We start from the raw sequence: 19,063 nt of genomic DNA, 5'->3' as shown, positions 1-19,063 counted from the left end.
TTTACAAACAGTTACAACAAGGATAAATAGGTTTGATGCCAGGTTCTAAAGGAATACCCCCAAGAATAAAATTAATTGGTACTCTTATTTTGACTGTGGAATCTTTTTGCTTGATCCATTTTTGTTTGTTCGTTGCAGTATTAGGGATTGAACTCAGGGCTTCATACATGCTAGGCAAATGCTCTGCTACTGAGCTATATCCCAGGCCTTTTTTAAAATTGTATTTTGAAACAGGATCTTTTTAAGTTTGACCAGCTGGCCTGGAACTTTTGATCTTTCCACCTCAACCTCCCAAGTAGCTGGAATTATAGGCATGTGCTACCACCTGGCTTGATTCCTAGTTCTTGCCTAAATTCTAGAGGGAGAGGGTGACCAAGCAGTTGTGGTTGGAAAGAAAAAGGAGAGATTGCTCTACTCATAAGCCTGTGCTAAAAGAACACTTTCCCTCATGTTCTTTCCCTTTTATCCATGTAAAAATTGTGATTCTTGCTCTCTTAATCTGAGAGCCTCCAAGTATTTACTTAAGAGTACTTGCTGTTGTTTGCATGAGTCTCAGCCTGTGGAACTGAAGTTCAGCCTTCAAAGACCCATTATTGACCTTCATTTAAAAATATCAACTGTTTTCAGATGCCACAGTGGAGCTATCACTGGACAGCACACAAAATAATCAGAAGAAGTTACCAGCCAAAACACTCATTTCTCTTCCTCCACAGGAAGCCACAAATTCTTCTAAGCCCCAGCCAAGCTATGAGGAGGTGAGAATCTGTGCTATTGATCTGGATGCTTTTGGATATTTAGGACTGTGTGTCACCAGTTTGAAGTTCAGTTGAATATCAACCTTGAGAACATATTTATGATTCCTGAAGGAGACCTTCTGTGGTTAATAGACAGCTAGAATCCTGTAAAGAACCCTTTCTTAAACAGTCTGTTATCCAGAGGCTAGCACTAATGATGGTGTCTGAAGTTTCTGTATTCAGGAATGTAGTCTTTCTTCACTCCCTCCTTAGCCTGAAAGTCTAAGTCTTCCAAAATCTAGTAATTATTCATTGTCATCAAAATGAGGTTTCAAGGGGATCGATGTAACAAAGACCTGTGAACTGGCTCCCAACTTGAAATTGTGAGCATTGGTTCATTGAAATTATTGGAAATGGACAGAGCTGGACACTGATATATAGAAGGTTATATCTTGATTCTGTTATATGACTATAAAGTTATAGATATATTACTATGGATAAAATTAATAAACTTTTTGTATCAATGTTTTTTAATGGATAAATTAATAAACTTTTGTATCAATTTTCATGACATTTTTTCTTTAAAAAGCTAGAGGAAGAAGAACAGGAGGATCACTTTGATTTGACAGTTGGTATTACTGATCCTGAGAAGATAGGTGAGTGTCCTTGGGACTTCTTGTGATATTAGGATTATTTTATTTATTTATTTTTATGTGGTGCTTAGGATCAAACCTAGTGCCTCATACATGCTAGGCAAGCACTCTGCCACTGAGCTACAGCCCCAGCCCTTTACTCCCATTTTAGATCATAAATTCCATTTAAGTACCTTAAAATATGTTAAAATTCTGGGATATGGGTGCTCACTTTGGTAGCACATATACTAAAATTGGAAAGATACAGAGAAGATTAGCAGGGCCCCTGTGCAAGGATGACATGCAAATTCATGAAGCATTCAAATTTATTTTTAAAAAGTAAAATAAAAAAAATTCCTCAAGAACTTTGAAACTTTTGCTATATATAACATTTGTCATGCACTATTGATATTCTAAATGAGATGGGGAAGTTGGCATCCTCTTCTCATAGATGGAAGACTAGGGGACCCAAGTTGAAGCATGATCAAATTGAAGTTAGATTTTCAAAAATATAATACTTAACTTTGGCCAGGCTTGGATTTTAAGATAACCTTCCCCTTTCCCAGGTTTGTGAAAATTATTAGCAGTAAACAGTAGACCTTGACTTTTCCTTGTTCCAGGTGTAGTCCCTTACCGAAAAGGCTATTTCAGAACTTTGTCCTTCTAAACAAAGGTGATGTTCATATGGTTAAGAACACAAATGTAACAGTTTCTTAGAACTAGGAACAGAAATTTTATAAAGTCTAATTCCATGCCTCTCTCTTAGATCCTTATAGCCTCTGGTGTTCCTTGGCTTATAGATGTATTATTTCAATGTCTGCCTTCATTGTCATATGGCATTTTTCCTAAGTATTTCCACATCATCTTCCTTTGGTGCATATCTAACTCTTTGTCTGACTTTCCCTATTTTTAAGAACACCAGTTACATTGGAGTAGAACCCACCCTGATATCCTCATTTTAACTTGATTATATCTTTAAAGACCATGTTTCCAAATACGGTCACATTCTGAGGTACCTTAGTACCTCAGACATTCAACATATCTTTTTGGAGGGGCATAATTTACCCCACAGTAGGATAATTTCAATGTCCTATGGATTAGATTTATTTGAACACAAATCACTCTTGGTGATAAGCTTTCATCCCCTTGACTGTGATTCTTAGTCATGCTGATGCCAAGAAACCAGCTCATTAAGACATTTTCATATTTAGGGCCTGATTTTTAAAAAAAATTTTTAGTCGTAGATGGACACAACACCTTTATTTTATTTGTTTGTTTATTTTTATGCGGTGCTGAGGATCAAACCAGTGTCTCAACACGTGCTGGGCAAGGGCTCTACCATTGAGCCCAACCCCAGACCAGGGCCTGAAGCTTTATGTGTGGGCTGTTTATTCAATATGTGCTTCTTAGTCCTGAACACATCTTTATAAATTAGAATTCTGCTTTCATCGGGATACTCTTTCTATAATTTGGTAATTTATATAGGCTATCTTCACCTCTTGGAAATTATTTAGGAAATGTATATAAATTTTAAGACTCTTTTATTATTAACCCATTTCCAGATCTTATGTATTCTGTCCATATGTAAACAGTATGTCTTTTTTCACACACATTGCCTTATTAAAAGCAGCCAACATACAGGCAGTGTCTGAAGATCATGCTGGCACTAAATTATGAAACTGGTCTTTTGTACATTTAAACATGACTACTTCAACAATGAATGAAATTTTGAATACTATTTCTATGAAGTAAATTTAGCTTTTTTCTTTCCAGTGGTAAATATCCTTAGTAATATTAGGCAATGTAGTACAAATGGTTTAGAAGCGAACTAAAGGTGTGGTAATCAGCATAAAATAATTTCTAAAGCTCAGCTTAAATTAGCTTAATTGCTGTTGTATATACATACTCATTTGTTAGATGTTGAGAAGGTAGAACAGGCATGCCCTCTATTCCTGTATAATCTCCAGCTTCTTTGTATATTTAAAACAGCAAGCATTTCCAGCCATCTTTTTTGAAACCAAGTTGTTGTATGTGACCTTGCTGATCCCTTCTTCCCCTGACCCCTCTCCCAGAATTAATTCAGGAGCTTAAGCAACTACTGATTGTTAACCTAGGCTTTCCTGTTTGATGTGGGGAGGAATCCAGGGCAAGGGAGGAAGGGGACAAAATCAACCCAAAATACCATGGTGCAGCACTGGAGCTGTGACTCCATGGATTCCAATGTATGTCCTTTGAGTGCTTAAGGAGTCAATGATGCCTTTATCTCCCTAAGTGGTCTAGGTCAGGACACTACAACAGAGAAAAACAGTTGCTTGAATCCCAAATTATTTAACAGTCAAAGGCTTTTTCATAAAAATAATTCCTCAGGAAAGGGAGATTTGTGTGACATCAGGCAGCCCAAGTGTCTTCCTGCCAGGCCCTTTGCTCTGGGTGAACATGCTAGATCAGAGAGGTCAGTGTCCCCCAGCCCCAGTGGAGGGGGCCATGCTGATATTTCTGAAAGAGCAAACCAAGCCCAGAGCTAGCCTAGGGTAGAACTACTTGTTTCCTTTTACATCAGTTGCTTCCTTCTCCTCCTGCTTTATACAGCAAGGGAATTGTTTGGTTTTGGACAGATGTGTGTAACCAGCCCAAATATTGGCATGGTAACAACTGATGGATTGTCAGTATCCAGTGCTGCTTTGTAGAGGGTATAAATGGAGCCTGGCTTTGGAACAGGGGTCTGACTCTCTTGTCTAACTCAGACTGGGGTGTAGCCAGCATCCGTGGGGAGGGGGGGGTTGCATTATATGTGCCACAGAGGCCCTGAAGCGAATTAGGAACTGGATTCTAGGATTGCATGTAAAGCTTGGAGTCAAAACAAATCCTTTTTATGTAGGGTTCCTGTAGCTTATGATTCCTGGTTAAATGTTACTGGATTTACACTGCTTTGATTTAAAGAATAATCTTTTCCTGCTTTCCTGTTCTTCCACAGGGGATGGTATGAATGCCTATGTGGCCTACAAAGTTACAACACAGGTGAGTCCCAGTGACCCCGCTTATTACCACACCACTCATACCAAGGTCATCATTCACATTATTTCTGGGTATCTTTTGATTTCTTTGCCAACATTTTCCCTTCATGTTTAGAATTCCCCCTACATACTAAGGTGATCTTATCTGGGTACTCCACACTGAACCTTTCCATTATTCTTCCAGAGTGAAACTGTAAATTTTATTAAGATGTGCTGTGTATCTATCTGATTTAGCCCCTTCCCTTTAGGAAGTGTGTGGTGTGGACTGCCCCAAACCAAGACCTGTTTAGAAATTCTGAGGTCAACCAGGTGTAGTGGCACTTGTCTGTAATCACAGCTTCTTGGAGGGGTGAGGTAGAAAGATCCCAAGTTGGAGGCCACTCGGGCAACTTAGTGAGACTCTGTCTCAGAATAATTTTAAAAAGGGAGGACTGGGGTGTAACTCAGTGGTAGTGTTAGCTTAGTATGTGGGTTCAGTCCCTGGTACTGCAAAAAAAATAAAAAATAAAAATAAAAAACATCAGCTCAGCCCAGTGCAGTGGCATATCCCTATAATCCCAGAGACTGGGGAGAGTGAGGCAGGAGGATTGGAAGTTCAAGGTCCTCATCAACTTAGCAAGACCCTGTGTCAAAATAAAAAATTAAAAAGGGATGGGGATGTGACTCAGTGGTAAAGCATTCCTGGGTTCAATCCCCAGTACCAAATAAAGACCTCAGCTCTTCTCAGGTTTTATAAAGAGAGCTTCTTTTAATACGTTTACATTTTCCCCTCAAATCTGGTCTTATTTTTTAATATACATATGTATTTTTGCAGCAGATCCTGGAATGGCAGATTTAATATAATTTTAATGCATACAAAAGTTGGAACAATCCAGGCATGGTGGCGCATGTCAATAATCCATGACTGGCAAGAGGTTGAAGTAGGAGTATTACTTGATCAGGGAGTTTGAGACCACCCTGTCTCAAAAACAAAACAAAAATGAAACTTATACAATGTCATATGCAAGTTATAAAGCAAAATGAAGCCCAGAACCTATAACCAGTTTTTAAGAGGAGTACCATTAACTGTATCTTCATGTTTCTCCCTGCCATGTTTCTCCCTCTCTTCTTCATACCTTAGAGGTGACACTCTCCTGAGTTCTCATTTCCTTTATAAAAAATCTTTATAGCCAGGCACATTGATGCACAACTGTAATCCAGCAGCTTGGGAGGCTGAGGGAGGAGGATCACAAGTTCAAAGCCAGCTTCAGCAACTTAGCAAGGCTCTCAGCAACTTACTGAGACCCTGTCTCAAAATAATAAAATAAAAAGGACTAGGGATGTGTTTCAGTGATAAGCACCCCTGGGTTCAATCCCTGGTACATTAAATAAATAAACAAGTAGAATCTTTATATATGTATCTCTGAATAATACACTGTTTTGCTTTGATTTTGAGTTTCATAAAATGCTATCATGGGCTGGGGATATAACTCAGTTGATAGAGTGCTTGCCTCACAAACACAAGGCCCTGGGTTCAAATCCCCAGCACCGAAAAAAAAAAAAAATGCTATCATGCCATGTGCGGTACATGTGTCAGCTACTCAGAGGGCTAAAATAGGAAATTTCAAGGTCAAAAGTCCAACCTTGTCTTAAAATAAAAAGGGCTGGGGGTGTATCTTAGTGGTAGAATGCTCACATAGCATGCGTGAGGCTCTGGGTTCAGTCCCCAGCATTGAAAATACATATATCATACTGAAAATAGTACTTTTAAACTTAGCATTGTTCCTCACACCCATTCTTATAGGGCATAGCTGTAGTTAGTTAGTCCACTGTGTGGACATACCATAGAATATCTTTTCCTGTCATGAAACATGTTTCTAGTTTTTGTTTCTATGAACTCGGCACTTTTTTGCATGTCTCTAGCACATTCATGGAGTTTCTCTAGGGTACGTAACTAGGAATAATTTCCCTTTGTCACGGGTACTGCAAATGTTGAATTCAGGGAATACAAACTTTTTGAAGTTCAATTTTAAAAACTTTTTTTTACATTTTTTAACTCCTAATTTGTAAAAAAAAAAAAAAAAAAAAAAAAAAAAGGAAAGAAAAGAAAAAAAAAAGTACCAGTTTATACTTCTTTTAGCAGTGTTTAAAAGCTCCCATTGATTCGCTTCCTTGCCAGCAATTGGCTAGGCCATCCTTATTAAACTTATCTTACTGGTTAGTCCTTATTTTACTCTAAGTCTGCTTTTTATTGTCTTTTTACTGCTTTTGACCTGTCTCCTGTGAGCTCTAGAACCCGTGACACTAGAGAGGTCAGTGGCTGCAGCTTATACATATCGTCTGATTCCTCCCTGCCCCTCTTAGAAGCACTCTTTCATTGGTCTTATTTTTTAGTTTGTCTGCTTTAATTTAATTCCAGCAGCTAATACCTTTATAGAAGTCAATAAGGGATAAATTGATTATTGGAGACCAGTAAAGGATGAACTGGGTATTGGGGAGAGTAGAATTCTAGCTTTAAACTAGAATTCAACATTTATTTCTTTAGAGCAAGTATTCCAAATTTAGGAATGAAACTATATTTGAATTTAGTTGGTTGCCTTTATAATCCTATATATTTTATTTTTTTGCATTTAAAATCATTATTCTGAGCTGGGCTCCTTATTAGGCTCCCAGACTGCCAAACAGCTCAAACAAGATTGTCTCTGTTGGGGAGAAAGTTATTTGCTAGGTGGTTAAAGGGCAAGGATCTGGGAAATGGAGTCCTTTGATATCAGCTGGATGGCTCTCAAGATACTCATTCATCCTGTGTTTGGAATAAAATCACCTTGTGTTTTTTCTGTACCCCAGACCAGCCTACCAATGTTCAGAAGTAAACAGTTCGCTGTGAAAAGAAGATTTAGTGACTTTCTGGGTCTTTATGAGAAACTTTCAGAGAAACACTCTCAGAATGGTTTCATTGTTCCTCCTCCACCTGAGAAGAGTCTAATAGGTAAGGCTGAGGTCTTTCTTTTGGGTTTTTCCTTTATATTCTTTCTATAATGAATTTACTATGTAGTATATGACTACTTCTGTTAATGATGTAGAACACTTGAGGTCTAGAGAAATAGCATATTTTGACTGTTCTCTTTCCTTGGGTACAGTAGGGTGCTTTGGTTTTATCCTTTAGCCTGTTCATGTCTTGTGTTGTTATTCAGGAGTCTTAAATACTGCTGTTCCCTACAGATTGAAATGTACTAAGTTGGTTTTGGGGTCAGGGAGGAACCTTTCCATTACCACCAATTGACTGTTAATTTATATTCAGTCCTATGCCCCCCAAACACTTTTTTTTTTTAAGAAAGCGTGCACTACAAGTTCCAGAATCTTTAACACTAGAAACTAGTTTAATTTTTTTAACATCTTTTTAATTTTTTTTTTAGTTGTAGATGGACACAATACCTTTATTTTATTTATTTTTATGTGGTGTTGAGGATCAAACCCAGTGCCTCACACATACTAGGCAGCTGCTCTACCACTAAGCCATATCCATAGCCCTGGAAACTAGTTTAAAAAAAAGTAACTCTGATGTAAAGAACCTTTTGTTCTTGCCTGCTCATGACACAGAAGTGGCCTTAGGTTGTTTTTTAGTGCTATCCTTGGGGCCTTTCCTCCTTGTGACTTTTTAAAATACATTTATCCAGTCAGGGTCAGTGGGGCATGCCCTGTGATTCCAATGACTTGAGAAGCTGAGGCAGAAGGATTGCAAGTTTGAGGCCAACGTTGGCAACTTAGGCCCTGTTTCAGAATAAAAATGAAAAGAGTTGGGGTGTAGCTCAATGACAGAGGTCTCCCTGGGTTCATTCCCCAGTACTTATAAAATAAAATAGATTTATTCTTTTCATGATTTCTGGTTATTTTGCTTCTTAAATTCCATTCTAGGAATGACAAAAGTGAAAGTTGGGAAGGAAGATTCTTCCTCAGCAGAATTTCTTGAAAAACGGAGGGCTGCTCTAGAAAGGTAGGTGCCATCCAACCACATTTCTGAATAACTTGAGAACAAGTAAGATGTTGAAATTGAGAATTATGAGTTAGTAGCCATGAAAACTGATTGAATTAAAGAGTCACACCTCCATATTATCCCTTTTTCTAAATCCCTTATCTTCCCATCTTAGGCATAAACCGTCTTCCTTTCTGTCTCCATCCTGATGCACAAATCATATTCACCTTCTTCAACAATCAAATATGAATGGTTCTTAGATCTCTTTCTTTTACTATCTCTTTTTGTAAATGAGAAGAACGTGAGTCCTGTTTGAGTACCTTCTCTGAGGACAGATATTTTAAGTAGTGAAAGATAAAGTGCCTCTGCCAGCCATGCACTACCCAAAACCTTCTGAGGTCAGATCATCTAACCAGATGATAACTCTTTACCCTTTAGGTACCTGCAGAGGGTTGTGAATCATCCTACCATGTTACAGGACCCTGATGTCAGGGAGTTTTTGGAAAAAGAAGAGGTCAGTATTCCAAAACTGAATTTCATAATTTATATCTACCTCTTGTGAAGTGAAACTAGTCATTCACCAAATATTTGAGCATTTAACATAACTATTATGAGACTATATCCTAATTTTATGTGAGCTCCCAAGAGTTATAAGTATCTTTTAGCTTTTGAAATAAAAGCAATTTGGTTATAGAGGTCAAATGGCAGCCTAATTTTATCCACTGAATTAACACAGAGATCTATTTGGCAGGTCCTTGGCATGTCTTTCATAGATTACTTGTTGGCTCAATTGAATGTGTATTTGTTCCAGGAGCTGAGGAGCATTGGTTAAAAACCATTTAACAAAAACCATAGAATTGACATGTAGCAAAAGTGTGGACTCAAGTGGACAGTCTTTTTTTTACAGGCTATGCCTAGGCTATTCATGATTGTAAAAAACTAGAGACAACACAATTGCTAATAGTTGAAGAATCAAATATATCAATATAACCAATACTTTATTCTTTTCATAAACAGAGTATACAGAAATACTAGTATATGGAAGCATATTTTAAAAGAGTTACAAAAAGTGAGACATGAAACAGCATATAAATATAGCTGTAGAAACTCAAGTCATTAAGGATCAGAAGAAGCTCTAGAATAAAAGTGTTTTTGGGCTGGGGATGTAGCTCACTTGGTAAAGTGCTTGCCTCACATGCACAAGGCCCTGGGTTCAATCCCCAGCACCACAAAAAACAAACAAACAAACAAAAAAAGGTGTTTTATCTGAGAAAACTAGAAGTGACAGGATAAGACTATATTTTGTTTTTAACTTTTACATTTTTCTTTAATTTGCATATAGAATATGTTACTCTAATGAAGAAAATGGTACTAAATGTATTGGATTTTTTTTCTCCAAAATGAATTTCTTAATGAAAATTCTCAGTCAGATGCTGTAAATCTTTTTATTCTGCCCCTGGGTATTCTTAAATCCATATTTCCTTTTCACTGCCTCATCCTTACCTCAGACCCTTAGAACAGGGTTTGTCTGTGGCAGCATTGTGGACACTTTGGGCTGGATAATTCTTGTTGGGACTGTCCTATAGTTTTCAGGATGTTTTAGCACTATCTCTGACCACTACCCACTAGATACCAGTAGCCTCCCAAGCTGTAACAACCAGACATTGCCAAATGTCCCCTTGGCGGGCAAAATGATCCCAAATTGAGACCTACTGCCATAAAATACTAAGCATTAAAATCTAACTTTTTTAGCATAATCTACTATGTAAAAGTAACCTCAATATGAATAAGTAATGTTCCTATTATTGGACATTTGTTTAATGAAGAAAACTTAAATGAAATCACAATATAATTTCAAATTCTGGTTTGTGTGCAGCATATGCTAATCCAAAGGAACTTTTTTTTTTTTTTAAGATTCTTTTTTTTTCCTTTTTTTTTTTTTGTAAACAAATGGGATACATGTTGTATCTCTGTACATGGCATAAAGGCATACCATTTGTGTAATCATAATTTAGATAGGGTAATGTTGTTTGATTCATTCTGTTATTTTTCCCTTCCCCCCACTCCTCCCACCCCTCTTTTCCCCTTATACTATCCTTACTTCCTCTATTCTTGCCCCCCTCCCTAACCCTAACTCTAACCCTAACACTAACCCTCCCACCCCCCATTATGTGTCATCATCCACTTATTAGCGATATCATTCGTCCTTTGGTTTTTTAAGATTGGCTTATCTCACTTAGCATGATATTCTCCAATTTCATCCATTTGCCTGCAAATGCCATAATTTTATCATTCTTTATGGCTGAGTAATATTCCATTGTATATATATACCAATTCCATTGTATATATATACCACAGTTTCTTTATCCATTCATCAATTGAAGGACATCTAGGTTGGTTCCACAATCTGGCTATTGTGAACTGAGCAGCTATGAACATTGATGTGGCTGTATCTCTGTAATATGCTGATTTTAAGTCCTTTGGGTATAGGCCAAGGAGTGGGATAGCTGGGTCAAATGGTGGTTCCATTCCAAGTTTTCTAAGGAATCTCCACACTGCTTTCCAGAGTGGCTGCACTAATTTGCATCCCCACCAGCAATGTATGAGTGTACCTTTCTCCCCACATCCTCGCCAACACCTGTTGTTGCTTGTATTCTTGATAATCGCCATTCTAATTGGGGTGAGATGGAACCTTAGGGTGGTTTTGATTTGCATTTCTCTTATTACTAGAGATGTTGAACATTTTTCCATATGTTTGTTGATTGCTTGTAGATCTTCTTCTGTGAAGTGTCTATTCATTTCCTTAGCCCATTTGTCGATTGGATTATTTGCATTCTTGGTGTAGAGTTTTTTGAGTTCTTTATAGATTCTGGAGATTAGTGCTCTATCTGAAGTATGATTGGCAAAGATTTTCTCCCACTCTGTAGGCTCTTTCTTCGCATTGCTGATAGTTTCCTTTGCTGAGAGAAAACTTTTTAGTTTGAATCTATCCCAGTTATTGATTCTTGCTTTTATTTCTTGTGCTATGGGAGTCCTGTTGAGGAAGTCTGGTCCTAAGCTGACATGTTGAAGATTTGGACCTACTTTTTCTTCTATAAGATGCAAGGTCTCTGGTCTGATTTTGAGGTCCTTAATCCATTTTGAGTTTAGTTTCGTGCATGGTGAGAGATATGGGTTTAGTTTCATTCTGTTGCATATGGATTTCCAGTTCTCCCAGCACCATTTGTTGAAGAGGCTATCTTTTCTCCATTGCATATTTTTGGCCCCTTTGTCTAGTATGAGAAAATTGTATTTATTTGGGTTTGTGTCCGTGTCCTCTATTCTGTACCATTGATCCACCTTTCTATTTTGGTACCAATACCATGCTGTTTTTGTTACTATTGCTTTGTAGTAGAGTTGAAGATCTGGTATTGTGATACCCCCTGCTTCATTCCTTCTGCCAAGGATTGCTTTAGCTATTCTGGGTTTTTATTCTTCCAGATGAATTTCATAATTTGGTAGTATGGCCATTTTGACAATATTAATTCTTCCTATCCAAGAACATGGGAGATCTTTCCATCTTCTGAGGTTTTCTTTAATTTCTTTCTTTAGTGTTCTGTAGTTCTCATTGTAGAGGTCTTTCACCTCTTTTGTGAGATTGATTCCCAAGTATTTTATTTTTTTCGATGCTATTGTGAATGGGGTAGTTTTCCTAATTTCTCTTTCTGAAGATTCATCACTTATGTATAAAAATGCCTTAGATTTATGTGCATTTACCTTATATCCTGCTACTTTACTGAATTCACTTATGAGATCTAAAAGTTTTCTGGTGGAGTTTCCTGGTTCCTCTAAGTATACAATCATATCATCAGCAAATAGGGATAGTTGAGTTCTTCTTTTCCTATTCGTATCCCTTTAATTTCTTTGGTCTGTCTAATTGCTCTGGCTAGAGTTTCAAGGATGGTATTGAAAAGAAGTGGTGAAAGAGGGTATCCCTGCCTTGTTCCAGTTTTTAGGGGGAATGCTTTCAGTTTTTCACCATTTAGAATGATATTAGCCATGGGCTTAGCATAGATGGCCTTTACAATGTTAAGGAATGTTCCCACTATCCCTATTTTTTCTAGTGTTTTGAGCATGAAGGGGTGCTGTATTTTATCAAATGCTTTTTCTGCATCTATTGAAATAATCATGTGATTCTTGACTTTAAGTCTATTGATATGGTGAATTACATTTATTGATTTCCTGATGTTGAACCAACCTTGCATCCCTGGGATGAAACCCACTTGATCATGGTGCACTATCTTTTTAATATGTTTTTGTATGCGATTTGCTAAATTTTGTTTAGAATTTTTGCGTCGATGTTCATTAAGGATATTGGTCTGAAATTTTCTTTCCTCGATGTGTCTCTGTCTGGTTTAGGTATCAGGGTGATATTGGCTTCAGGAACTTTTTTTTTTTTTTTTTTTTTTAGAACTTTATTTTTTTATGTGGATCAAACCCAGTGCCTCACAAGTGCTAGGCAAGTACTCTACCACTGAGCCACAACCCCAGCCCCCAAAGGATCTTTTGACTAAACAAATGTATGCTTGGCATTTAAGCAGTTCATACCTGAGTAGGCACACAAGTATCATATGTGGGGTCACCTGGTCACATTACCCCCAGTCTACTTTCTTTCTGTGAATAATATCAAAATTTGAAAACTTTACTGATTGTTTTTAACATGGTTCTTTGATTTTCCTTTTGTATATATTAGTTTTAGATTGATGTAACTGCCTTAGAATACAACAATTTACAGTTCAAATAATTTGTTTGGCAAATTTTGGGCATGCCATCTGATGGATACTAATTCTTCTGAACCTAAAATAGGGGCAGCAGATAACTTGCCATCCCCGCCTTCTTGGTCTTGTAGCTGCCACGGGCTGTTGGTACTCAGACATTGAGCGGTGCTGGTCTCCTCAAGATGTTCAACAAAGCCACAGATGCAGTCAGCAAAATGACCATCAAGATGAATGAATCAGACATTGTGAGTAGCCTTGTACCTCTCAGCTACCTCTACCCCTCAGATTTATTGGTCAGAAGCCCTGAGGATTGCTGAAATTTCTGAGATTATAAACTTTTTCTCAATTAAAAAACAACTTTAAAAGGATTTAGTTCCTAAAAAAAAAAAAAAAAAAAAAATTGCTAAGGAAAGACTGCTCTGCACCTATACAAGTAACCTCTGTTGACTCTCTGGCCTTGTGTTTCAGTGGTTTGAAGAGAAGCTCCAGGAGGTAGAGTGTGAGGAACAGCGCCTAAGGAAACTACATGCTGTGGTAGAAACACTAGTCAACCACAGAAAAGGTAACCACCTCTGAAATGCACTTGGACCTGGGGGAAATTGTCTCCAGTGAGCTGGAGATTGGGAGGGCATGCTGTTCCCAAGCCTCTCAGGCATCTAAATTGAAATTCTCAGCCCACCTCGTGCTTGATGTTCTGATCAAAAAGATAAGCCCTACATCTCCTAGCAGGTAACATGACTCAGCCACTGTGGATATTGCACTTTCTATCTGGGAGAGATGTAAAGAAGCTGTCCCAGATACATATTGACCTGGGATGAGGGCTTTTGTTAAAATGATTTGAGTTGGTGGCTTACATGCAAGAAAAAATCATACATGCTTTAGCTACATCATTGTACCAGCAGTGTGTAAATGCAGGGAAACCATATGTCTCCTAATCCTTTTCATCTTTCTTTCTTTCGAGTTGCTTAAGAGCTAGTAAAATTTTCCAAATTTGGAAAGCTTTCCCTCTCTGCCTTAAACATATTGATAATTAGAAATCTAAGACAGACTACTAATGTGAGGCCAGTGTAAGAACTGGTAAATGATGACCTGGCCCTGGGGCCTATTGCCATGAGCAGGAATATTTAAAGGGAGGTTGGAGGAGAGAAAAGAACATGTAGCAATACCATGTGTGGCCTGCAAAGCTTAAAATATTTGCTGTATGTTCCTTTACAGAGAAAATTTGCCCTGCCGTAGAGCATGTAAAACTACATAGTGTATGTGTCTTTCATGTAGACAGGTTATAGTGCATGAGCTCTAACATAAAAATAAGCATAATTCACTGGGCACAGTGGCACACACCTGTAATCCCAGAAGCTCGGGAGGCTGAGGCAGGAGGATTGCAAGTCCAAGGCCAGCCTCAGGAACTTAACAAGACCCCATCTCATAATAAAAAATAAAAAGGGCTGGTGATGTGACTGAGTGGTTAAATGACCCTGGGTTCAATCTCTAGTACCAAAATCAAAATATAAACAAAAAGCATTATTCCTTTGGCCCATTTGTATTAACTGCCCCTTGGTGTTCTCCAGGAATATTGAAGCTGCTTCCTTCAGATAGGCCCATCTGGTGAAATGTATGTTAGCAGATGCCTCTCCTTCCTCCTCCTGTGACCAGGCCACTTTCCCTTCACTTTTTGAATAAGGTTGAGTGTATTATAGATAACTGGATTATAGAGCCCTCTATATTCCTGCTGGATATACAGGGATAATAATTGCTAAGGCATGTCATGTAAGGTCAGCTGACTTCTCCCTTTTTCTTGTGAGATCAGAGGGGCTTTTGCTGTCTTTTCCTCCTTTCAGAGCTAGCACTGCACACAGCCCAGTTTGCAAAGAGTCTAGCCATGCTCGGGAGCTCTGAGGACAACACAGCATTGTCACGGGCACTGTCCCAGCTGGCTGAGGTGGAAGAAAAAATTGAGCAGCTTCATCAGGAACAGGCCAACAATGACTTCTTCCTCCTTGCTGAGCTCCTGAGTGACTACATTCGCCTTCTGGCCATAGTCCGGGTAAGCTTCTGTTTCTTTTTCTCCTCTCCTTTATTGAATTTGTCTTTTCTTGCTCTTTCTTATCCCAAGAAAGTTTGATCTCATTACAACTTATAAATAGGTGTAACTTTTTCTACTCTTAACAGAGAAGGTATCCACCCAACTAAGCAATCTGTTTAACTGTTAGTCAAATATGATTGAGTTATTATGAGACCCATAGTCAATTTCCTAGATGCATTTGGAGAAAAGACAACTCCTGAATTTCCAAATAGCCCCCCACCCCATTGTTGAAGGACAGTGTCCTCTGTACTCTTTCTTTCAAGCAAGGCTTATTACAGACCTATGATCTTGGCTTCCTAGAGCACTGACTTCCTCAGTCCTTTGGTCTTTGCCTCCTTAACAGCAAGCGGTGGCTTTGCCCTGATAAGAGCTCTTGCTGGCTTCCACTTGTCCCTCCAATGTGGGCAGTCAGGTAACTACACAGAACTGGCTTGGCGTTGCATGGAGGAGTATGGCCAGGGGTCTGAGAGTGTGTCACCAGAGCCTCCCCTGTGCTGTGCTGACCACCCTGGTAACAACACTGTAGCCTGCCCCTCAGGTCAAACACCTCACTTTTTCTCCTGGTGACCAGGGAAGTCTGGTTTCCTATGACATCTCAGAGCAGTTAAGGAAGCTTGACTGGGCAGTGGTATTAGCTCTCACAAGGCCTCTAAAACAGAAGAAAGAAGTAAGAGAGAACCTTGTGCCTATCCAATAAGGGTTTTATTCAGCTTGGGATCAGGATGTGTGAGCCTCTGAGTTGGAATGGTGCCACCCCCAACTCCCTGTCCCTAACATTTCTCCCACTAGGGAGCTTCTGTGTTCTGTCAAGAACTAAGATGCTCCCAAAGCTCTCGCTTCCTCCGCAGTAGAGTTGCTTAATATAGACTGTGAGACTGCTCATTGTCCTTTCCCTTTGCTCTTTGGTTTGCTGCTAACTCCAGAGTGATTAGAGGCTTGAAAAATAACCTGCTATGGAATTCTTAGAACTCTTCAGACTACTTAGACTGGAGAGTCATCTTAAGGAAGACCTCTGTCTAGGGGAAGCTTTATGAGAAGAGCATTGTTTGGGGGTCTCTGGAGAATATTTGGATATAACCCTTGGGCAAGGTGAGCTTGTATGTACAGGAGTGAGAGAAGGCTAGCCTGGAGCTCCACAGGCCAGGGCTGGGGAAGTATGACTTAGAGCATAGAACTTGATTGATCATTTCTCAGAGCCCTTCATGTCCCCACCTTATGTCATATGCTTCTGTGGGATTGGAGAGATAAGCAGAGGGGTTTTTTTTTCCTGCCCTTCCCTGAACCTAGAACTAGACCACTATTAGCCCACTGTTAGTTTGAGTCTTGGATATGAAATCATCTGAGTAATTGCAGGCAGTCAGCAGTGACTATGCTGAGGAAGGTAAATTTGGTGGGTTTGCACTCCCTAATGTTCAAGTTTTGGCAAAGGCCCATGTTAAGGAAGCCTAGGAAATGTACAGGTAACTTTTGTAGGGAAGGGGAACTAATGGAACAGGGCTGGGAGGCTGGCCCTAGGCATGGATCTTTCTAGTTACTTTGATCTGTGCTGTCTCTTGAGGTCTTCAAAGCAAATGTGGAGTGGGGTTAGTTTAATTAAATCAACAACTGCCTTTCTCTGGAAATGCTGATTGTGTTCAAGGGATTGGAAACAGGGAAAATCAGCAAGTAGACTTTGGGGAGCTTCTTGACAGCATTGATAGCCAGAGAAGGTGAGTGTGTGGTTGAGATATAAGCAGTGTGTCCTGTTTTAAGTGTTTATTTAAAGAATTCTTAAGCTAACCCTATATACCATTTGGGTGTCAGTTGAAAGGTTGCTTCCTTGGGTTAGATTTCCCTGACATATCTCCAGGCTAAGCTAGGTCCCTAGCTTTATGTTAAAATACCCTGCTTGTTTCCCTACTACTCTGCATATACTTGTATGTATTTGTGATTGATAATATAATGATGGCTTTTTCCAATAGATGATAAGTTCAATGAAAACTGAATCATGTGTTTCACTGCCACTGTATTCTTAGCTTTTGGCATCAGGGAAAATGTGTAGTCTCATGGACTGATTTTTCTGAGGGAGGCATTTCGGAAGTCATAGTATTGGTCACTGGCATCAGGCCACCTACTGTGCTCCCAGCCATCCAATCCTGGAAGTAGCATGAAGCAGCATGGCACTGCCCCATTGAAGGCTTGGAGACGATCTTACCCAGGCTTGTGCTTCTAGACATTAAACTGTGCAGCTAGGCACTAACATGGCTGCAGAACCTGCCCTTGCTCAGTCCTTCCCTGGCACAGCTGCTAGGAGAGCCTCTCCACAAGGCAGAGCTAGCAGGGCTCCTGAAGAGCTGGTTGTGCTCCTCCCAAACCCCCACCCCCATAGGCTGCCTTCGACCAGCGCATGAAGACATGGCAGCGCTGGCAGGATGCTCAAGCCATGCTGCAGAAGAAGCGGGAGGCTGAGGCTCGGCTGTTGTGGGCCAACAAGCCTGACAAGCTACAGCAGGCCAAGGATGAGATCACAGAGGTGAGTTTCCTGAGGTATCCCAGCCACGGTATTCTGCTGGCTTCTGAATGAGCCCTGGTCCCATCCCACCCAGATGCTTGGAACCTCACAGCAGGCAGGAAAGCTGATTGAGTTTAAAGGGCCTTGGCTGCTAGGTAAGCCTCAGAGTGATTTGCAGGCCTTCCTTGAGGCCTGGCTCTTCTCTCTTCCTGCTCCACCTAAACTTGCCAAATCAGAGTCTCAGCAGGGGATCCTAGCATGGCTGCTTAGGTGATGCAGAAATAGTGACCTGGTGAGAATTAAATGAGATTCTTAGGGGCTGCTGGCAAGAACCTAAATCAGAGGCTACTGCAGTACCAGAGCTTTCTCAAAGACCAGGCTTGGTCTGGAACACATGGCATCTCTTTTTCGGCAGCCCCTGAAGTGGCCTTCTGCTGGATTGATTTATATGCTGAATCTCTTATGTATCTAATCCTACCTAGAGGGACATAAACCATAATGATCAGTTGAGGTCTCATGTGGAATTTCTGACCAAATGTAAAGGCTTAATAATGATACCGTACTATTAAATGATCTTTTCTTTCTTTTTCTTTACAGTGGGAGTCTCGGGTGACTCAGTATGAAAGGGACTTTGAAAGGATCTCAACAGTGGTCCGAAAAGAAGTGATACGGTTTGAGGTAAGATAGAAGAGCTTAACTTCTAACTTAGCGTGCAGTTCTTATGAACAGACAAGGCCTCCCGTGTGCTCATGTGTATGTACATGTGCATGCACATATGTGCACTTGTTCCTGAAGCATGGTAGCTCTCTTAACTGTCAAATCACAACTGTTTTGTGTTTAGACACAAAACAGTTTGTAGCTGCTATGCACCCTCTGGGCCCCCATTCTTACTCCTCCCCTACCCATCCTCTGTCCTCCAAGAATGCTTTGCAGAGCGTTAGCAGAGGCTATTTGGCTGGAAATTATAGTTATTCCAGCTGCTGGCTCTACTTTTGGAGGTTGTGTTTGGCCTTAATCAGCAAAAACACCACCATCCCATCAAAAGGGGAAGGAGCAACTGTCTGGATGATTAGTGTAGACTCCTGTCTCCTATAGAAAGAGAAATCCAAGGACTTCAAAAACCACGTAATCAAGTACCTTGAGACACTCCTGTATTCACAGCAGCAGGTATGTAAGTTATGTATGAACTTTGTCCCCTACTACCCACTTCAAGGGTCAGTTCCCCACTTAGGCCTTCGGTGGCAAAATGGGCAGGCCCTGCTTGGAGGAAGGGGACCCTGCTATAGTTAATAATTGAAAATTACTCTAGCATGGAACATCTAAGTCTATGGTTAGTTTTTAAGGAGAAACTATATCTTCTCTCCCAGTAAAGGCAACCCTTATCCTTTGAGTGGCCACCC

The 19,063-nt window shown here is 39.8% G+C and overlaps 1 protein-coding gene and 1 non-coding gene across 3 annotated transcripts in view; both read left to right on the top strand.

Annotated features, from left to right (window-relative positions):
* The window catches only part of Snx1 (sorting nexin 1), a 46,258-nt gene that overhangs the window by 18,465 nt on the left and 8,730 nt on the right, over nucleotides 1–19,063 (top strand). The window contains exons 3-14 of one of the 2 annotated variants that reach the window (XM_047542418.1): nucleotides 628–755; nucleotides 1,324–1,390; nucleotides 4,341–4,384; nucleotides 7,207–7,348; nucleotides 8,275–8,353; nucleotides 8,771–8,846; nucleotides 13,221–13,334; nucleotides 13,558–13,651; nucleotides 14,928–15,133; nucleotides 17,541–17,684; nucleotides 18,261–18,341; nucleotides 18,759–18,830. In XM_047542418.1, coding sequence (XP_047398374.1) covers nucleotides 628–755; nucleotides 1,324–1,390; nucleotides 4,341–4,384; nucleotides 7,207–7,348; nucleotides 8,275–8,353; nucleotides 8,771–8,846; nucleotides 13,221–13,334; nucleotides 13,558–13,651; nucleotides 14,928–15,133; nucleotides 17,541–17,684; nucleotides 18,261–18,341; nucleotides 18,759–18,830 — 1,247 coding nt within the window. The other variant, XM_047542419.1, reaches the window with a different exon arrangement.
* Nucleotides 1,591–1,697, top strand: LOC124978338 (U6 spliceosomal RNA). Its single transcript, XR_007107375.1, has one exon. It is a non-coding gene; the product is annotated as a U6 spliceosomal RNA (small nuclear RNA).

Source organism: Sciurus carolinensis, chromosome 2 (genome assembly GCF_902686445.1).
Source record: "Sciurus carolinensis chromosome 2, mSciCar1.2, whole genome shotgun sequence".
Lineage (NCBI taxonomy): Eukaryota > Metazoa > Chordata > Mammalia > Rodentia > Sciuridae > Sciurus > Sciurus carolinensis.
Note: the sequence above shows the minus strand (reverse complement) of the source record. Positions and strands in the feature narration are given on the sequence as shown.